This window comes from Diabrotica virgifera, chromosome 1 (genome assembly GCF_917563875.1).
Source record: "Diabrotica virgifera virgifera chromosome 1, PGI_DIABVI_V3a".
NCBI classification, from domain to species: domain Eukaryota; kingdom Metazoa; phylum Arthropoda; class Insecta; order Coleoptera; family Chrysomelidae; genus Diabrotica; species Diabrotica virgifera.
The window spans coordinates 182,823,493-182,844,397 of record NC_065443.1 but is presented as its reverse complement, the minus strand read 5'-3'; the positions used below and the strand labels follow the sequence as shown (position 1 = coordinate 182,844,397).

Below are 20,905 nucleotides of genomic sequence, written 5' to 3'. Positions count from 1 at the left end.
ACGTATAAATAAAGATTTCTTTATTTATACGTCCATGGGTAGGCCAGAACTTGATATATTACTTGATTTCTTATGTTGATTACTTTTCGTTTTTGGGTTGGCAAAACATGATTTAAACTTTCAAAATGCCCTCCTGAAAAATTAGGCTAGATGGACATATCAATCATTGTCAAAACTCTACAGATTTATAATCCATCCAACTGGTATATTGAATAGTAAACTAGGGATAAACCAACTATGTATATCAAAACACAATATTTTTAAATATTGGATAATTTACATGGTAAATTGAAGAATCCCAATAACAAGAATAAAACCTAATTTTAATATTTGTTAGTAGATATCTTTCACTTTTCTAAATAAAAAAAATTAGTTACAGATATGACAAACACCTAGAAGATGGAATCCTGCGTTCTTAAATAAAAAAGCTAGTTCCAGAAGTAAGCTACCAATAATAAACTAGAGAATGTATTACAAGAAAGAACAACGCTAATACTCAACATAGCTCAATTGCTTCAGGTATAAAAAGAGGAGGAAAGGGTAGAACACAAGCGTGCCAGAGAAAATGAAAGGGCAGAAGAGAGACACAAAAATTCATTGATTTATTAAATTTAATAATTAAATTATACAAACGACAATTAAATAAAGAATAAAAAATGATACATGTATATTAATGATCCTTCTATTTCCCCATAAAGCTTGTTACTGACCAGGAGGTATACTATAATAGATATATTACATCTCATATTGCTCACTGTAATAATGAGTGAGCCTGCATAAACGGAACCATAATATACACATTATAGTTCCGTGTATGCAGCCTTACTCATTACTGTAGTGAGTGATATGAGATATATTTTAGTATAGTTCCCCGTGCGTGAAAAGCTTAACACAAAAATTAAGGTTATCAAACATCATAACTTCAGTAAATTCAATAATTTAGCTTATTCCTGGTCTATACTTAGCAATTCATTTTCATCTCTATGTTATAAATATATTGCTTCAGTGTAAGATAAGACAGTTGAATCAATTTAATCGTTTTGTTTTCTGCCATATACAAAAAGGGATGTATTTGTGGATTCATTAAAAATGGCTTCAGTGGACAATCAGAATCTCCAAGTAACAACCCATTGCTATGATCTGAATTTAAACAGCAACAATACAGAATTACTTATATTTGGCACAAAAAATATTAGTAAGAAGGTACCTATTTAAAACATACCCAGGGAGTATTACGAAATTGTCAGAATATAAAATCAGTCTTCCTATATTCTATTTTTTGAGAATTTTATGATACACCCAGTATGTTTTGGATACTTAACTGCAGCTTTTTTTTTTCAAGGTAGGTATCATCTACTGTTTCTGAGAACCATGTGCATACATAATTCTAGTTACTATATCAATCAATACCTTTCATTTTGGAATCGTAAAATATTTGGCAATTCAAAGAAATGATGGGATAAGAAACTAATCTATTTTTATTTTTTACAACTTGTTTTCCTTTGTAAATGAATATAGTTGGGTAGGTATACAATAATACATACCTATTATAATTTTTTCAAATTATAACCCATCTTTAATTTAATATCTACTAACTCTGCTTAAAAAATTACAGTAGGTAGGTATGTATAAAAACAAAATTTGTGATTGAGAATTTTTAGAAAGAACAAAATTTTACTTTTGCAATAAATTCAATCAGACCTACAAGATTTTAGGTTATATTTTTAGTTTCGTGGTAATCAGAAACCATGAAATATACGAAAATCAAAGTTTATCTTCCAGATAACTTCTTATTCGGTACTTTATTCGGCAGTTAAATATTTGATATTTAACGTCAATTTATCTGCCGGATAACTTTATTCCAGAGTGAAAAGACGCTACTTTTTTTATCTGTCAGATAAACTTCCTGTTAACTATTTATTCGGAGGTGAAAAGACCGGGCCTTAGTGGTGTAGGGAAGCAAACGAATGTAACACCAAGTAAGTAACCCCTACAGAAAATATATAATTAATACAAATTATTTTACCTGAAATGAATATGGTTATTATCAAATCAATTATATTAATTTTTTGTTTTAGTTGAAAGTCCTTCAACAAGTAGAGATGCACACATGTTTCAATCATTTGAGATACCCTTTTGTAGAAGTATTTGGAAGATAACTATTAATAATTTCATTTGTAAAGATACGATTTGTAAAAAAGTATATACAAAGTGGTTTTGCTGGTATTAAATAAATAAATAAAATAAAAATACGTTGTTATGTCTTATTTTTTCCCAAATGGTATTTTGTATATTTGAAATTAAAAATAATTTGCATATTTTAAAGCCAAATTATTTTTTTTTCAACTATACAAATATTTTAACCTAACATTTTCTTCCCACCAAAATTACATTTTGAAATTCCCGCTTGCATTAGTTCCGATACAAGCGGCATGGAGCGCTGTTTTTCATATTTAACCAAAGCGTTATCGTGAAACATCTAGAGGAGGTAGGTGATCTGTGCTATACTGTGTTTAACCGTGTCTTACATACTTATAGACGTTTCACGACCATGTTAATCTTTCGGATCGAATTAACGCCATCTCTTGATTGGAATGGGAACTATATTGACAAATTTTAGTTACGTGAGAATTTCAAATTATAAATTTTGCGGAATTTTTGATGAAATTTCGCAGGAAATTAAAACAACAGAAATACAATTCAATGTTTTATTCCATATTTTACTAAAAACTTCAAATATTCCAATTTGTTTTCAAAATGCTAAACACTACTGCTATGTGTCACGTGAAAGAACTAATGTGTATCGAGTTGAATGAAAATTTTTGAAAAAATCTTGTAGATAGGATGATTGTTTAGATAAATATTACCTTATAATCTTTTACAAACTTCCAAAAATATATAGGTCCGAAATGTTGATGACACACTTGTCTATTGGAATAAACTGTTTCGGGATCTATTATATTGTTTTTTTTAATGTGGAGAAACACAACACGGGATGATCAATGTAAACTAAAAATTCTGCTCATAAAAATGGAGAGAAGGTTAATGCACTTATTAAAATTGTGATTAAATCTAATTAAAAACGTAACACCACTATAATAAAATAATTAAGCCACAAACTGTAAAATAAAAAGTAAATAAGAAATTAATTTAATTGTCAACTGTCAGTTGTTAATTATGACAAGAGAATTGACTGACAGCGGCATCTCTTGATTGGAATGGTAACTAATTTGCTGTCTTGACCTTGACAATTTACGTGAAACGTCTATGAGTATGTATGGTTTGTGTACAAGAATCTACAGGTCGAGCAAGTCTCGTAAATTTCACGATTGCGAGCCACGCTTCACGCAACCGTGTTTGCGTACTTGTATTTCGAGTTGCGTGGTCGTGCGGAGTTATATTTACCAAATTTAAATATAATCGTTTCTACTGATTCATACGCTGTCAAAATTAAATCAATATGGCTACTGGGTGTAAAAGATAAATCTTATTCTATCTGTTCTTAATGAGTTTTAGATAATTTTAGTTGTATTTCTTTGTAATTTTGTGTTGTACAAAGATTAATTTAACATTTTCTCTGGAAGTATTAATTTAGAAAGATAATATGCTTCATTGGTGTTGTGTTTTGAAGTGTGAAATGCAAAGTAATTGTGATAAAGTCAAGATGAAGTTCACTTTTAAACTGAACTAAATAAGGTATCTGAGAGACAACAATGGTTAAATGCAATACAATGTACAGGTTTTACTAGCGAAATGAAAATTTTCCTGTCCTGTCTGCTGTAATCATTTTATATCTGGTAAGTTACAATTACAACAGTAACGATTTTTGAAGATGTTAACATTTTAATCTTATAGGAAAACCAGCCGACTTAATCGATAATAACAATCTCCAGATTGGGTTCCTTCAATAAATATGGGCTATTAACACAATGAAATAAGTTCCAGAAAATCTAAAATGGAGTGGTATCAAAGGAGAATTAAAGGAAAAAATATTCATATTGAAATTGTTTATAAGGCACTGGACTGTCTTAAATTCTACAATAATACTAGGTGGGTAAATGATTGTAGACATTTTTCATTAAGAGTAGATTAAGATTAAGTAGATTTTCATTCAGTAGATTTAAGACTTGTTTACACGGGTAGAGTAATGATGCAAGTACTTGATAGAGTAGAGTAACTCTACCTGTAAAAATGCTCAGCACAGTAGAATAGCTGGTAGAGTGCATAGTTGGAGTTAAAGTAGAGTGACTAGCAACCTATGGCAAAGTAACTACTCTATGACCACCACTACTGCCAAAATGTCTACTCGGCTGCACACTCTACCCATGGAACACGCTCAATTATGGCAGAATAGAGTAGGTAGGAGAGTACATGGGGGCGCTGTCATTCTGGCTGGAATTGTGTTTTGTGTAAATAGTGAAAATGAAGTTCACCGAAGATGAAACTTTAAAACTTGTAGAGCTATAATACGGCGAATACCAGTGTTTATGGAATTTAGGTAGTGTATACTACAGAAATAAAAGTTTGCAGCAAGCTGCGGAGGATGAAATCATCGAAAGAATGGCAAAGGGGGCTTTGGAGTAAACGAGCTTAAGCAAAAAATTAAGAATTTAAGGTGCACTTATAATCAAGAGTGTTTAAAAATACAAAAATCGGTTTCACTATACTAGTAGCATCAGTACTATACTTGTACTCTCCTCATGTGAATGGTATCAAGCCATTTTTGGTAGAGTACTACTGCTACTCTACTCTCCTCAAAACTCTACCCATGTAAACAAGTCTTTAGAAACAGTGGAAAATGAGGTAGCTAGTAGAGTAGTAGTAGAGTAAAATATACTGGTTTAGCAAATTACAATGTTTTAAGGTAATACAATAGCGATAAACAGGTAGCCAAAACGTGTTCCAAGATTGTCACTGTAATTTTGAATATTTTTTCGAGGCATTTGGCACACGTATTCGTAAAATAATAAAGAATGGCGGTACAGAGCCCAATTTGAAAAATATATTAATATGTGGAAATTACTCTGTAATTATACAATATTTAAAAAACGAGCCTGTACCGCCATTAAGAAGAACAAAAAAATACACTTTCTTCAAATAAACTTTTTTATCCGATGCCTAGATTTTGTGTAATTTTGGAACTACTAATGAAATAAAAAATTTTAGTAGTTCCAAAATAACACAAAATCGGATAAAAAAGTTGTATTTGAAGAAAGTGTATTTTTTTGTTCTTCTTAATGGCGGTACAAGCTCGTTTTTTTTATATTGTATTTAATTACAGAGTAATTTCCACATATTAATATATTTTTCAAATTGGGCTCTGTACCGCCATTCTTTATTATATTACGAATATGTGTGCCAAATATCTCGAAAAAATATTCAAAATTACAGCCGCAATCTTGGAACACATTTTCGCTACCTGTTGATCGATACTGTTTCCTCTTAAGATAGTTTTAATAGTTATTTATGATATAAGTATTAAAAGTACAATTTTAAGACGCGCATGTGAAAGTTAACTTGAAAAAATAATTTTATTAATGTTTTGACTTCCACATCAGATGTCATTGTCAAAATACAAAATATTCATTATTATTAGGATTGTTCTAGCAAACAGTCAAACTAGTCAAAAACCATCAGCAAACAGTTGGTCAGTAAAAGAACATAATACAGTCACCAGTGCGATCCCCTCTACTCGCGCTGGTCCACTATTCGCTGATGGTTTCAAACTGATGCTAGAACAAACCTATTATTATTATGCATATCATTATCTGTAAATAATATTTCTTCTGATTGTTAATTGTAAAGGATAGAAAAATTACCATTTATTTTATTTTTTTTAGAATCAGCTGAGAGAAGTGGTCTACAAAAAACCAGGAAGGAAACGGAATATGTGGCTACGAAAGGCAAAAGAAAGGTTTACAAAGCAAATGTGACACATTTTTTTGAAATATTTAGGAATATCAGTAAATTGCATTAAAAAAATGTATGAAAAGATTTTGTTCAATAAAAATGTTTATATTTATCAAGGATGTATTATTTGGTATGGCCACATATCGTCAGTGATGTAATAATACATCCTATCTGTTTTTTCATGAGTTTTGTAAGAGAGACTAAAAACTTGTCTTAGGGTCACCTCCTGTTTTCATATGATATTTTTTGACTTGTTTTGTAGTAAATTAAACTATCTATGAACTACAAAACAAGTCAAAACTTACATATGAACACAGGAGGTGACCTTAAAACATGTTTTTCCATCTCTCATACAAAACTCATGAAAAAACAGATAGGAGGTATTGTCACATCAGCAAGGATGTACAGTGATGAGTGCCCTAATAACCGGCAAAATATGGGCAACATATTTAGTTGTGAGATAAAAAGAAATGAAACTAGTCGAGCTGGGAAATTTAGCGAAATTAACCTTTAAATTTACGTTATATTGATCCCACCTTTATACATATCGGAGGAGTATGTCAACTAAAACTGTCACTGTGACAGTGGTAGTTTCCAAACTCGTCTGATATATCTGAAGGTGGTACAAAATCAATACAATCTAAATGTATAAGTTAATAGGTTTGTTCGTAGAACGATCAGCAACCGTTGCCAACCATCAGACGCATGCGGGTTCATAGTCTACGAACTCTAACTGTTAACTGCGCAGCGCCAACTGTTAACTGCGCATGCGTCTGATGGTTGGCAACGGTTGCTGATCGTTTGGATCGTACTACGAACAAACCTAATATCGCTAAATTTCCCAGCTCGACTAGTTTCATGTCTTTTTATCTCACTACTTAATACATCTTTTGTGCTATTTTGCCGGTTATTAGAGCGCTCATCACTGTATTTCTGGTATATCCAGGGAATGTCTACAAAATATATTTTGAATGTCCAGAGAACATTCGTGGACATTCATGGAATGTTCCAATAAGACATTCAGGTAATGTTTACAATGCTGACACAGGATTTTCCTGGGATGTTCAGGGAACATGTTTTCGGGGATATTCCAGGAATTTTTCAATGTCTGTGTACCTTCTATGGAATATTTTGGTGTTATTACCGCCGCACTCCACTTGCGATTTGTAATCAGGAAGATTGAACACATTGTTTCAAATACAAGTCAATCCATTTGTGACTAAATAATCATGGATTGACTTCTATTTGAAAGAATGTGTTCAATCTTCACAACTACAAATCGCAAGTGGAGTCCGGCGCTTAGGGCTACTTCCTCTTCGGTATTATGTATTATACTACAGAAATCAGGAACTTTCCTTCTAAATATATGTATGCATCTTGGCCATCAAACATATTCTTCCAAACATTTTTTTAAGGGGTTACATAGGTCTTGTGGGTAAAAAAAGTGACTTTTTAAAAAAATTATATCTCGAAAACTAAAATTTATTTTTATTTATAATTAAAACATGTAAAAGTATAGTACTTAAGGTAGTCTCAAAAAAAGTTTCAGCCAAAAATATTCATTTTTGTAGAGTTTAAGTTTTTTTGCGTTGGCAGCATAACTAAGTCCAGTCTCATCTGAATTCAAAAAGTTTCTTGTAGTTTATACCTTTGGCTAGAATATGAACGAAGGAATTAAAAAAAATGAAATTTGAAGATTTTACATAAGTTTAAACACATTTTTGACCCCAATTTTTCTCATTTTTAAAGTAGTTTTTTTTATAAAACAAAAATGACCTCATCTAATAAAAAATCCTTTGTTCATTCACTAGCCAGAGGTATGAACTACAAGAAACTTTGATTTCAGATGAGACTGGACTTGTTATGCTGCTCACCGCAAAAAAGGGCTGTTGTCGAAAAATTGCAGTCAACTCTACAAAAATGAATATTTTTGGCTAAAATTGTTTTGAGAGTACTATACTTTTACATGTTTCAATTATAAATAAAAATAATTTTTAGTTTCCAAGATATAATTTTTTTAAAAAGTCACTTTTTTTACCTGCTAGACAACAACTTAACAAATTGTTGATTTCAAATTGTAACAGTTGTTTTGCAAAGTATGCTGCCCTCTTGTATTTTCTGTGTTATCTTCAAAAAACACAAAACAAAAAAAAATAAAACAAAAGTTTAACCACCTTCACACTCACACCACAGAATCAAGCAATCAAGTTACACAAATTTTCAAACACCTCACCTGACACAGCGTCTCAAGTACGATTGCGCGAATTGGTAAATATAACTCCTCACGACCACGCAACTCGAAACACAAGTACGCAAACACGGTTGCGTGAAGCGTGGCTCGCAATCGTGAAATTTACGAGACTTGCTCGACCTGTAGATTCTTGTGGTTTGTGTACCTAACTTAAAAATACGTGTTACACACACGTCATACGTCAATCTTATTTTGATTTGCTAAGTAATCATATTTCAAAACCGATGTTTAGAATGGCGACCGATAAGTCATCGAATGATAACTAATCGACAATTTATGTGGCATTCAGCAGAAAATCACTAAGCGATTAGTCATCGATTGAGTCTGCTGAATGCACCCATTGAGTCTTATGGGATTATTTTGTTAAACTTGAATATTTTATTTTGTAATGATAATAACCGAATACAATTGTTAGAATTCATTAGTTATTAATTTATACTGTAATTTATAGCGCAACAAAAATATTTTCTTTTTCGTTAATAAAGACTTATTGACATAAACTGCGATAGTGAGGTTATGTATACAAAATCAAACTGATAATCAATATTGGAAAGTGAAGAATTTTTATCAGATTAAGTGCGTTTTTATTTTCTGTTTATATTAATACATAATATCACTAGCGGGACACGGCATTTTTTTTAAATATCTCATTTAAACATACACAAAGCGTCCTTATAAAATTTCAAAAAACCGCCACCATGAGCAGGTCGGTCGATTCGTCGATTTTGCTTTGACACTTTGTTAACGCTCGGAGCGAATTGACCATTCCAAATCACGTGATATAATATGGCCGGCAGTGGGCAAAAAATTAATAAAATAGGGTTTACATCAGTTTTTGTAAGGAATATCCTGTTTGGTTTTGTTTTTTATTGTTAATTGTGCACCGAAATTGTGATAGCAAATAAATATACTTAAACTAGTTTATCGCCTACAGAACTGAATTATCCCATAGTAGTTATTGACACAAACTGGTAACTAATATGGGATAATTCAGTTCTGTAGGTAATAAACCACTTCATATTTAATTTGTTATCACAATTTCGCAGATTTTCCTACACAATTAACATAAAAAAAACAACCAAACAGGATTTTCTTTACAAATTAATGTCGATGTAAGGTTAGATTTTGCCCACACCCGGCCATGTTTGACGTTTCATTGGAATGCCTAATTGCATATTGGCGAGGAACCGCAAAGTGGGCGACGCCTGGTGGCGAATTTGAAAAGTATCAATTCTAGGAAAACATTGACCTTGCCATTAATTTGTGTACATATTTGCGGTCAGTTTATGTTGTAATTAACAGTGATTTCGACTTAAAAAAACTATTGCAGTGTTCCTCAGTATTCATTCCTATTATTCTCTACGTAATGACCTAAACTAACCAATGCCAAATCACACATTTTGTTAATTTAACGTTTGTATTAAACGTAGTCTTTTTAATGTTTAAGCGACTGCAAAATTAAATAAATAAATAAAATGGAGTATGTATTTTGTACATAGAATGTACATTATTATGCAAAATATTCCGACCACCTCGTAATTCCCAGAACACAATTATTATAAAATAAATTCACCTACTCAGTTTCCAGTTTTTACTTAATTAAAAATTGTTATCTTTTGGTGTAAAACAAATTGTAGTGTACTTATTAATTAAATTAAAAACAAAATTAGAATTTCTAAGATAAGGCGGCTGCACAATTGACCGGGAACGGGAACGAGAACGGAAACGGGAACGAGAACGGAAACTGAAAGCATCAGCAGATTCACAATTAAATGGTAAACAGCTGTTTTGTGTCACTGTCACTTGTGCTGTTAATTCTTTTTCTTCTCGAAATAAATTTTGTGGAACAATCTTTTTCTAATTTTATTAAAAGAAAATGTCTGTTAACTCTAAAAATATGGATTTATTTGATGACGAGCTTTTAATATTTTCGTTTTTTACGATCTTGGAACTAATTTACATAATATGTGTGCAATCACAAAAGGTTTGTTAGCATAAAGATAAAAAGCATATCATTCAAATATTTATATTATTATTATGTATCTAATTACCATATAAGTACGTACTATGATCTACATCAATCGTACGACAGATGAGGACATTATTTTTCCAATAAAGAAATCAATCGTTCGTCATTTATTTTAATGAACAAATTTTTATTGGGCATTTGACAGTATTTTTAATACTGCCTTCTGATTGGTTCCGGAAATACAACGGGAACGAGAAAGTTAAAACATGGTCAACTTTCCCGTTCCCGTTACCGGACAGCTTCTCGTTCTCGGTTATTGTGCATCTAAAACATTAATTTACTTAGAGGTTAACTTATTTCCCGTTCCCGTTTCCGTTCTCGTTCCCGTTCCCGGGCAATTGTGCAGCCGCCTATAGATTAATAATTTTTAAAACGCTGTGTGATTATCGGGGAAGCCAGATATTTTTGTGAAAAAAAGGTAAAAACAAATCAGTAGTTAGCGTCAAATTTTAATGAATGCATGCAGATGAAACATAATTTTGAGTCGTCTTTAACTTATAAGATGTCTTAGTGGCAAAACTAAGTGGTTACTTTGGCAAAACACTCGTGTAAATAATTTTAATTTAACGTTTTAGAACTGTGAGGTCAAATGACAAAATGAATTGTTTTCCTAGAGTTATCGTCCATCTTTGAAATTTTGAGCGCCCTCTGTCGGAATTTAATTTTGCGAATTGCCATGAGCAAGACCATAGCCACCTGTACTTAACAAGCCATGAAGTTGAAATTTGGCAACATCTATTGGTAGACCGATTAATTCTGACAGTTCTCATTTGTTTTTAAATAATTTTCACTGTATTTACAGAGAAACTGAAATATTTTACAATATTTCGTGCTCTAAATTATAAAGAACATTTAAAGGTATGTTATTAAGATGATTTTAGTTCAATATAATATATTTTTATATAAACTTGCGTGCATATAGAAATCCGTCCACTTAAAAATTTTGTCATTTTTAATGTCTTACATTTCCTAAATCTGTTGGCAGATTTAAGTGATTTTTTAATATGTTATAGCCTAATTCTTTTACAATACCGCTGTAATTATATTGTTGCTAACCAGTTAAATTTTTATGGTGTACCGGGCATTAATAAAATACTGAAATTAAAACCCAACTTTTTTTTTTTCTTAACATTTTTTTCTTAACATTCTCTTAACTCCGGTTTTCTTAACATTCTGTTTTTTTGATTAATTCGCTTATGTTTAACAACTAGATTTGTTCTTTATCAATTCAGGGTGTTTCTAAATAAGTGCGACAAACTTTAAGTGGAAAGGAACAAAATGTAAAATTTTGACGCCTGTATTTTAAATGTAATCATTTTTTTCGAATCCTGAGAAAACTAATAAGTATTTTTGAAAAATTTAAACGCAGAATGAAAGATTACTTTATTGCCGAGGGCAGAAAGTCCCTTAGAATGAATAAAATGTTTTTTTAATGACATATTTGAAACTAAAAATCACATTAAATTTTCTTAATTTTTCAACCCTGTAACTTATTAAAATAAACATAGAAGTTTTCAGGGACTTTCGGCCCTCGGTCCTAACGTAGTCTTTCATTCTGCGTTTAAATTTTTCAAAAATACTTATTAGTTTTCTTAGGATTCGAAAAAAAATGAATCCCGTTTATATTCTTGTTATTGCTTTTTTTTTTGTATAATAAACGTTACTTACAAGGAATTACTTTTAATATTATTTTGTACAAACTTCTAATTAATAATATTTTCTTATTCGACTCAAAAAATACTATAAATTTTACCAGAATTTGTACTTAAAAATCGTAGTTTCGAAAGCGGTAGTCCGAAAGTCGGACTACGGACGTCAGCAATTGCGACGTTGCCTTTTTCTCTTCATGGCTTGTAAAGTAAAGGTGGCTATGGCAAGACCATAGAGTTAAATATTAGCATAGAGAGAGTGTCATTCAGAGCGAAGTGACGACACCATCTTTTTTATTTGGATTAGTGCTGTTTCACTCTTACGCATAGTAAAGCTGCTACAGTTGTCCTCCTCTTCCGTGCCTATATTCACACTGAATGTTATTATAGATTCTCGATACAATGTGTTAGAAGGAGATGCAGAAAACCAGTCACAGAGATCTTGTCGTCAGGAAGCGCGGAAGGTAGGCTCCCTCTATGTTAATATATACCTCTATGGGCAAGACCAAATGCAAGAAATGTGCTGGCAAATGCACTAGTATGCACGCCAAAAGTGAAGAAAGAAGAAGAAGCCGCAGCTGTGATGTGTCACCGTCACACCACAGAATAAATAACCATATTCTGTGGTCACACCATAGATCATAGTTAGTTATAGATAAAAGTTTTACATTGTTTTACATGTTTGTGAGGTGAGTTTGTGTTTGTGTGGTGGTCATAGAGAAATAACAACGTGGTGGTAAACTATTTCAACTTTTCTTTTGATATGAGGTTTTAACATAAAGGATTGTTAAAAAATGGTGCAGGTATGTTTTCTTGTATTTCATAATTTAAATGTCTGTAGTACTCCAGAGGTAAAGGACACTGTCCATTTTTATCAAAATTGGTATTATTGCACTTTTGAATATAACTTTTCTGGCTCTACACAGAGATAAACCATACTATGTCCAGAGACAATTTTAGGGCAAGTTACGACTTTTTAATAAACACCCAGTCCACTTCCAGTGGAGGTAAACAACACCATGTGGACTTCGTGCTGTTTACCTCTATTAAATGTATGCAATGTTATTAATTTACCATCTGGACATAGTGCTTAAAAATAATACACTACACTACCATTTTACAGTGAACAATCAGCGTTTGAAGGTGTGTAAGATTATGTTTTTCAACACACTTTGTAAATCTAACTTAAGTAGGGAATATGTTGAAAAAAATTGAGCCAGAAGTTGTAAGGAAAGCTGATCAAAGAGGTAGACACACGCCAATCAATAAAAGTCCTACCGAAACCATAAATAGTATACATAACATATCAATTCCATCCCAAAGTAGCAGAGTCATTATTCCAGAGAAAAGAGGGATATAAATTATCTGGAAACAGAACTTACAATAGAAATGATGTATCAATTGTACATTGATGAATGCAATTTAAGACATGTGGATCCAAGGTTATACGCATATATTTTTTAAAATAAGTGAAATGAATGTCTACAATGAATCAAGTAGTCTGTTAACCCAGGTACCAAAGTACCAAACGGGCGACATTAGGAAAATATTCCAACAATGCATTGCAGATTAACCAAATGAAACGCTATCATTTTCTACTCTAATAAATACAGAGTATGGTATCAAACAAAAATCAAGTCTCTTGCCATCCTCTGACACTGTGTTTAGGGGTCTACCCTTTATTAAGGGTAGCGAAGCCTCTTTGATAAAGGGTAGAACCTGAAACACGGTGTCAGATGATAGCAAGAGACTTGATTTGAATCAAAAAGAAACTGGCTATTTTCATTTTAGATATTTTCTTACATCCGACATCTAAAAGGGTATAAGGAAGGGGAGAAAGATATTTTTTACATTGTCGGCACAACAAAATATACAGCCCCAAAACCGTCACTGGCACAAGCTCTTCCAGACGATAAGTTTTCATAAACTTGGGGTGTATTTTCTCACCGATGGAAAAAGGATACACAAAGGCAAAATTCCACCCTTTGCAATTTGACCTCGTTCCCAAAACAATCGAAGACAGACCGGATGTCATCTGTCTTTTCTTAATGCCATTCGATTCCAAAACAAACATTGAGCACGGAACCACGGTTGATTCAGTTACGTGACAAGAACCTATACAAAGACTCTGAGTCAGAAAATATAGCGATACACACATTTCTATGTTCCCGGACATTCCTAAAACTACTCAACAGACCCATTTTGCGAACGAACCAACTATTTTATAGGGACTACCATAGGCGTAACCAGGGGGTTTTAAAGTATTTAAATAGCTTTCAGTTTAACATATATAAATGAATTGTGAAGGTTTAAAAAAACTGTAACAACTTGCCAAGGAGCGATATAAATTATCTGGAAACAGAACTTACAATGGAAATGATGTATCAATTGTACATTGATGAATGCAATAATTTAAGACATGTGGATCCAAAGCTAGGAGCAAAAAATTGCAGGTTATATGTATATATTTTTTAAAATGAGTGGAATGAATATCGATAGGTATTTACTTGCTAGCAGTTTCTGTAGGAAGAATAAAAAGAACGGTGGTACTGTAATCTATGTTAAAAACACTTTAAAATTCGAAGCTATTAACTGCGACAGTTTTAATATTGAACAAACATCTGAATTTTGTGGAATTTTTTGTTCAAGATATTAACACTGTTGTATTGGTAGTGTATATATCTAGTAAATGTAACGATTTTAATTCTTTTTTCAAAAATTTAGAAAATCTATTGGATCACATTATGAGGCCAAATTTGAATATAATAGTTTTGGGAGATTTTAATATCAATTTTAAAGGGAAAACGGCAAACATTAGTGAATTGACTTCTATAACATCATCTTTTGGTATAAAACAAACAATTTATGACTATAATCGAGTTACTGCTACATCTGCCACTTGTATAGATAATATTATGACAAATTTTGAAGGAAATCAGTTTCGGACTAATGTCCTTGAACCGTGTTTTTTAGACCATCGCGGACAGTACATTAGTATAATCAAATCATCAAATAAATTAAAATCAAGTGTTTCCACCAGAAACACTTTCTTCTCTGTATTCAACACCATTTTTAATAATTAGGCCTTAGTACTTTATTGTTTAAGAATTACTTGACAGGTCTATACTAATTAATTTCTATAGTTCTATAGGTCTATACTGTAATACTAAAATATAAAATATGTACTAACTCGATATGTTATTGACTTACTAATCGTGGTATTTTCTTTCTATTGACTTCCTCTTTCAGTATGGGTAACCACATCCTACTGCATTCTACCGAGGAATTTGCGACACAATTGGTTTCATTTAGCATAATTAGAGCCGCTTCTTTGATTTTTCTCTTTTTACTATCTGATTCTTTCAGGACTATACTTGAATCTCTCCACCGAACTCTATGTTCATTATCCCATGCGTGTTGACATATTTGAGATCTATCAAATTCTCTATTTTTAATATAAGACTGATGTTCACTTATTCTAACGTTTAATGGTCTTGATGTTTCACCTAAATAAAATTGTTCGCATTCACAAGGTATTTTATAAATGCAATTCTTTGTTCTTTCTTGTTCATTGTTAGGTTTAGTTTTAGATAGAATAGATCTCAATGTGTTTGTTGTTTTTAATGTTGTTGAAATGTTGAATTTATTTCCAATTGTTTTAAGTTTCTCGGATAGTCCTTTTATATAAGGTATTGATATTTTCCTCGTATTATTTCTTGTGAATGTTGTAGGATCCCGCTCTAAGTTGTTCTGTTCCATTCGATCCAATCTTGACAATTCCTTATTTATAAACGATAAAGGATAATCATTTTTTAATAAAACAGATGTTAACAATTGTATTTCTTCTAAAAATCTACTTGTTCTAACGAAAATTCATTTTTAGAAGAAAAACAATTGTTAACATCTGTTACATTGTAAACAACAAACACATTGAGATCTATTCTATCTAAAACTAAACCTAACAATGAACAAGAAAGAACAAAGAATTGCATTTATAAAATACCTTGTGAATGCGAACAATTTTATTTAGGTGAAACATCAAGACCATTAAACGTTAGAATAAGTGAACATCAGTCTTATATTAAAAATAGAGAATTTGATAGATCTCATATATGTCAACACGCATGGGATAATGAACATAGAGTTCAGTGGAGAGATTCAAGTATAGTCCTGAAAGAATCAGATAGTAAAAAGAGAAAAATCAAAGAAGCGGCTCTAATTATGCTAAATGAAACCAATTGTGTCGCAAATTCCTCGGTAGAGTGCAGTAGGATGTGGTTACCCATACTGAAAGAGGAAGTCAATAGAAAGAAAATACCACGATTAGTAAGTCAATAACATATCGAGTTAGTACAAATTTTATATTTTAGTATTACTTATTGTATATCTATTAGGTCTGGATCCCGCGTATGAAAAAAAGTTGATTAATAGCAAGCTGAAAATTTGTTAATAGCTTAAGGGTGTCTAGTCGAATAAACTTTGATATATGGGAACACTGAAACAGGGGTAGTTTTAATTGTGGAACAGGTTAAAAATTTGGAGCGGTTACAGCACGAAAACGGCACATTTATTTTGTCCGACAGAACAGACTTAAACTCTCCTAACAGAAATTAAACTCTTATGAAAAAATCAGACTGCTATTTATTACCTGTCATAATTCCTGTCATTTGACATATTCTACATGTTCCACTCATTAAAACGCCCATTTGGTGATAAATAGCAGTCTGATTTTTGCATGAGAGTTTAATCTCTGTTCGAAGAGTTTAAGTCTGTTCTGTCAGACAAAATAAATGTGCCGTTTTCGTGCTGTGACCGTTCCCAATTTTTAACCTGTTCCACAATTAAAACTACCCCTGTTCCAGTGTTCACACATATCAAAGTTTATTCGACTAGACACCCTTAAGCTATTAACAAATTTTCAGCTTGCTATTAATCAACTTTTTTTTCATACGCGGGATCCAGACCTATATGTATTATTAATATTATTTATAATTTAAACATATTAAAGTCAGAATTTGGTATTAGTTTTTTGAAGGTAAATTAAATGTAAAACCAAATACTTACGTTGTCAGGATAGTATCACGAGGTTTTTTCCTGGTTTTCCCTCGTGATTTACTATGGAATCTCTAACGCGAGAATTTTACCGTCATCGTTGCATTTGGTTGTCTTTTTAAAGGCAGATCACATGCTATGATTTTTTTGTGACGGATATTTTTGAGTTGGGATTGATTTCATGTAATCGAATGAACTATCTTTTAGTAAAGTCGTGCCAGGAACGCAACTCATAAATATTGGCGATATCATTTTAAAGTCTTCTACTTTAAAATGTATAATATACGTCTGAATTGCCAATATAAATGAGTCAGATTAAATAAATTATTAGAAGAATTTTTTTTACTTAGCAACAACATTTTTGTTTATTCTAGTAGTATTTTGTATTTTGACAACGAAACCCGATTTGGGCTTCGAAACGTTAATAAAATCATTTTTTTTGTAAAATTGTGGCTTATTCCCATTAGAAATAGTTGATTATAAAAATGCCACAAGGAAATAGCTTCAGAACAACATTCAATAACTTTTTTGTTGAAATTGCTGAGAACATTATAAAAACCCTTCCTAATACATCAGACGACATAATCTTGAATTATCAAAACTTCCCAGCTTCATCGAGTTCGTTTTTTCTATCTCCAACTACTCAACAAGAAGTATCGCAGGTTATTAATTCATTAAAAAATTCAAATTGTTTGGATACAAATGAGCTAAACGCTTCTTTTATAAAAAATACTTGTGAAATAATTACTGAACTTTTAACACATCTCATTAATAAGATTTTTTCAATTGGGATATTTCCAACTGGATTTAAATACTCCAAAATTGTTCATATTTTTAAAAAGGGCGATCATGATCTTGTAGACAATTATAGACCAATTTCTATCGTTTCCATATTCAGTAAAATAATAGAAAAAATTCTGAAGCAATGCCTAATATCGTACTTTGAAACCAATAACTTCTCAATATGGGTTTAGAAAGGATCGTTCCACAACTCATGCACTCTTAGATGTGATGAGTGGCATAGTTAATGGCCTGGAGAAGCATAGCCAACCTGCTGCAACGTTGTGTGATCTTTCAAAGGCCTTCGACTGTGTTTCTCATGATATCTTACTAAAAAAACTGCACTTTTACGGTATCAGAGGTACTCCTCTAGAACTAATTAAATCGTATCTAAGTGATAGATACCAAGCAGTTAGATACAGAAATTGTCTCTCTGAATTTAAGCATGGAGTTCCACAAGGTTCTGTTTTGGGCCTTCTATTATTTATTATATATGTTAATGACTTGCCCAATTTTATGGCTCCATGTAAAACAGTATTATTTGCAGACGACACTACTTTTATTTTTTCTGACAGAAATCGTTCTCTCTTAGAAACCACTTCTACGAATGTAAATTCAAATGCTCAATCATGGTCGACAGCTAAATGACAACAAAACTCAAAATTTATTCATTTCATCTAATCCATTCCATGCTCGTGTGGAAAAAAATACTGTAAAATTGCTGGGCATGACAATTGACAACACACTGACTTGGTATAACCATATTGACCATCTCAAAGGTAAACTTTCAAGTACTTTATTTTTACTTAGACAACTAAAACTTGTTACAAGTGTTGATACCTTAAGAACAATTTCTTTTCTCTTTTCCATTCGTTTTTATGGCGTTATTTTGTGGGGAAAATCTTGCAATGCACTAACAATATTTAAATTGCAAAAAAAAGCAATTAGAATAATTGCAAAAATTGGTTACTTGGAATCTTGCAAACCATTATATATTAAATATAACATAATGCCCTTGCCAACACTAGGGATCACCAACACTAGTGCCTATCTGCACAATCTTACTCAAAAAGGACCCCTTTTAACAAATTTGCATGTTGCCAGGACCAAAAGTTGGTCAAAATTTTTTAAACTTTTTTTTTTGTTTTTTTCCTAAAATTATTTTTTTGCATGACACAAAATTTTTTTAGGTTTTTTGGATCATTCCAAACAGAAAAGGTCTTTAGTGACTTTTCTCTAAAGTTGATAGTTTTTGACATAAGCGATTAAAAATTGAAAAATTGCGAAATCGGCCATTTTTAACCCTCAAAAACTATGTGAAAAACTGAAAATTTGAATGTTGCCAAGGTAGGTAGATATTCTTTAAACATCGATTGATGAAATCCCGAAGAGTTTTTTGGAATACAATATCAAAAACCCCTTTGTTTTTTAATTGCCAATCAAGCGTGCGCGACACTATTTTCCACCGTTGCATGTGTACAGTATGGTGCAAATGAAAGGAATAAATTCGTTATTTCGTAAACCGGTGACTTAATGGAAAAATCCCAAAACAGGTCGGTTTTTATATTTAAGTTATGATATTGTGGCATATATAATATACTAGTGACGTCATCAATCTGGGCGTGATGACGTAATCGATGATTTTTTTTAAATAAGAATATGGGTCGTGTGCTGGCTCATTTGAAACGTTCTTCAATTCTCTTTTCAGTAATATAAACATGTACATAATTATTTATACAGGGTCGATGTTTAAAGAATATCTACCTACCTTGGCAACATTCAAATTTTCAGTTTTTCACATAGTTTTTGAGGGTTAAAAATGGCCGATTTCGCAATTTTTCAATTTTTAATCGCTTATATGTCAAAAACTATCAACTTTAGAGAAAAGTTACTAAAGACCTTTTCTGATTGGAATGATCCAAAAAACCTAAAAAAAATTCCATGTTCCATGCAAAAAAAATAATTTTAGGAAAAAAACAAAAAAAAAACGTTTAAAAAATTTTTGACCAACTTTTGGTCCTGGCAACATGCAAATTTGTTAAAAAGGGTCCTTTTTGAGTAAGATTGTGCAAAAAATCCGAATTAGAATATTTTTAGCGGATGCGCAGTGGCTTTCTGGACTACTAGTGAATGTAACTTGTGTTTTATTATATTGTTAAATTAGGATTTAAGTTATGTTTGATTTAAATATTCAGTTTTCTGTTTATGAATGTAATGAAATAAAGATTCGACATTTACACGATTTTATTATTCTCCATTAATCTCTTTTAATTACATTAAAAAATATTTTTTCAATATTTGATTTTAAATTCCAATGTTCCAAAAGGTCCACCTTTGTATTAAACTGATATTTTACTACTTAATTCCAGGTAATTTATTTACCTTTAGTTGTAGGCTGAAACAAAAACCAATCATTTTTTTTCGAATCATATTTTTTAGTACTAGACTGAAACAGAATTGAAATTTCCATTCGTAATCTGTATTTAATCAGATGAATACAAAAACAAATCTAAATGTATCAGTTCAATCCAAGTTATTTTTAGTGATATACTGAAGTAAAACTAAATTCACCTTTTTTCGTTTTATTTTTTAGTAATATAGAGAAGTAAAAGTGAACTGCCTTTTAAAAGCTAATTATCTTTAAATAATAATCTGCAACATTACATATTTTTCAGATAGATCTTAAGCAGATTGAACGATTAAGATACCAAAGCAATTAAAATTAAAATACGTTAACAAACAAAGATAAAATGGGCAAATGAATTTTACCATTTCATTTGAAACACAGTTTTTGGCCGTTTCCCGAAAATCGTGTTTTTTGAGTTACACCACTATATTATTAAAGCAGCGATATGTTGTATGTTCAATTTTGCAATTTATAGTAATTTTGCAATATATTACTTTTGTTCTTTGCTTCACTTTTTTAACTTGTTTATATTTTTTTATTGACGATTTATGTAATTTCAGAAAATTGTATTTGTTATTGTTATATATTTATTTTTTTTGTGACTCTATGTTAAGCTTTGTCCATAAAATTGTATAATTTTCAGTGACAATAAAGCATATTTCTATTCTATAACATTGTTCCCGTTTCACTAACTCACTGTGTCCTTGGACTGTGTAAGCATATAGTCTATTCTTATGTATTTCCTTGATTTTATTATTTTCCATTTTCCATTTTAATATTACAATTAACGTTATTTACCTCTGTTATTGTGAAGGGGCCTACATAAA

General features: G+C 31.3%; 1 protein-coding gene and 2 long non-coding RNA genes across 5 annotated transcripts in view; all 3 read left to right on the top strand.

Moving 5' to 3' along the window:
• Window positions 1-1,943: 1,943 nt before the first annotated feature.
• LOC126878974 (uncharacterized) lies at window positions 1,944-2,250 on the top strand. The gene is made up of 2 exons (XR_007695916.1): window positions 1,944-1,979; window positions 2,079-2,250. It is a non-coding gene; the product is annotated as an uncharacterized LOC126878974 (long non-coding RNA).
• Window positions 2,251-3,295: 1,045 nt separating this feature from the next.
• Window positions 3,296-6,022, top strand: LOC126878971 (uncharacterized). 2 transcript variants are annotated; one of them, XR_007695913.1, is made up of 3 exons: window positions 3,297-3,797; window positions 3,856-4,050; window positions 5,841-6,022. It is a non-coding gene; the product is annotated as an uncharacterized LOC126878971 (long non-coding RNA). The 2 variants fall into 2 exon arrangements; XR_007695912.1 differs by having other exon boundaries at window positions 3,296-4,050.
• A 6,335-nt stretch (window positions 6,023-12,357) lies between these two features.
• LOC126878965 (neuroguidin) overlaps window positions 12,358-20,905 on the top strand; it is a 192,656-nt gene continuing 184,108 nt past the window's right edge. The window contains exon 1 of one of the 2 annotated variants that reach the window (XM_050641831.1): window positions 12,358-12,528. Coding sequence is in view for 1 of the 2 variants with exons in the window: in XM_050641830.1 (XP_050497787.1) it covers window positions 12,634-12,642 (9 nt within the window). In the remaining variant the exon portion in view is untranslated. Of the gene's footprint in view, window positions 12,643-20,905 lie in introns of both variants that reach the window. The other variant, XM_050641830.1, reaches the window with a different exon arrangement.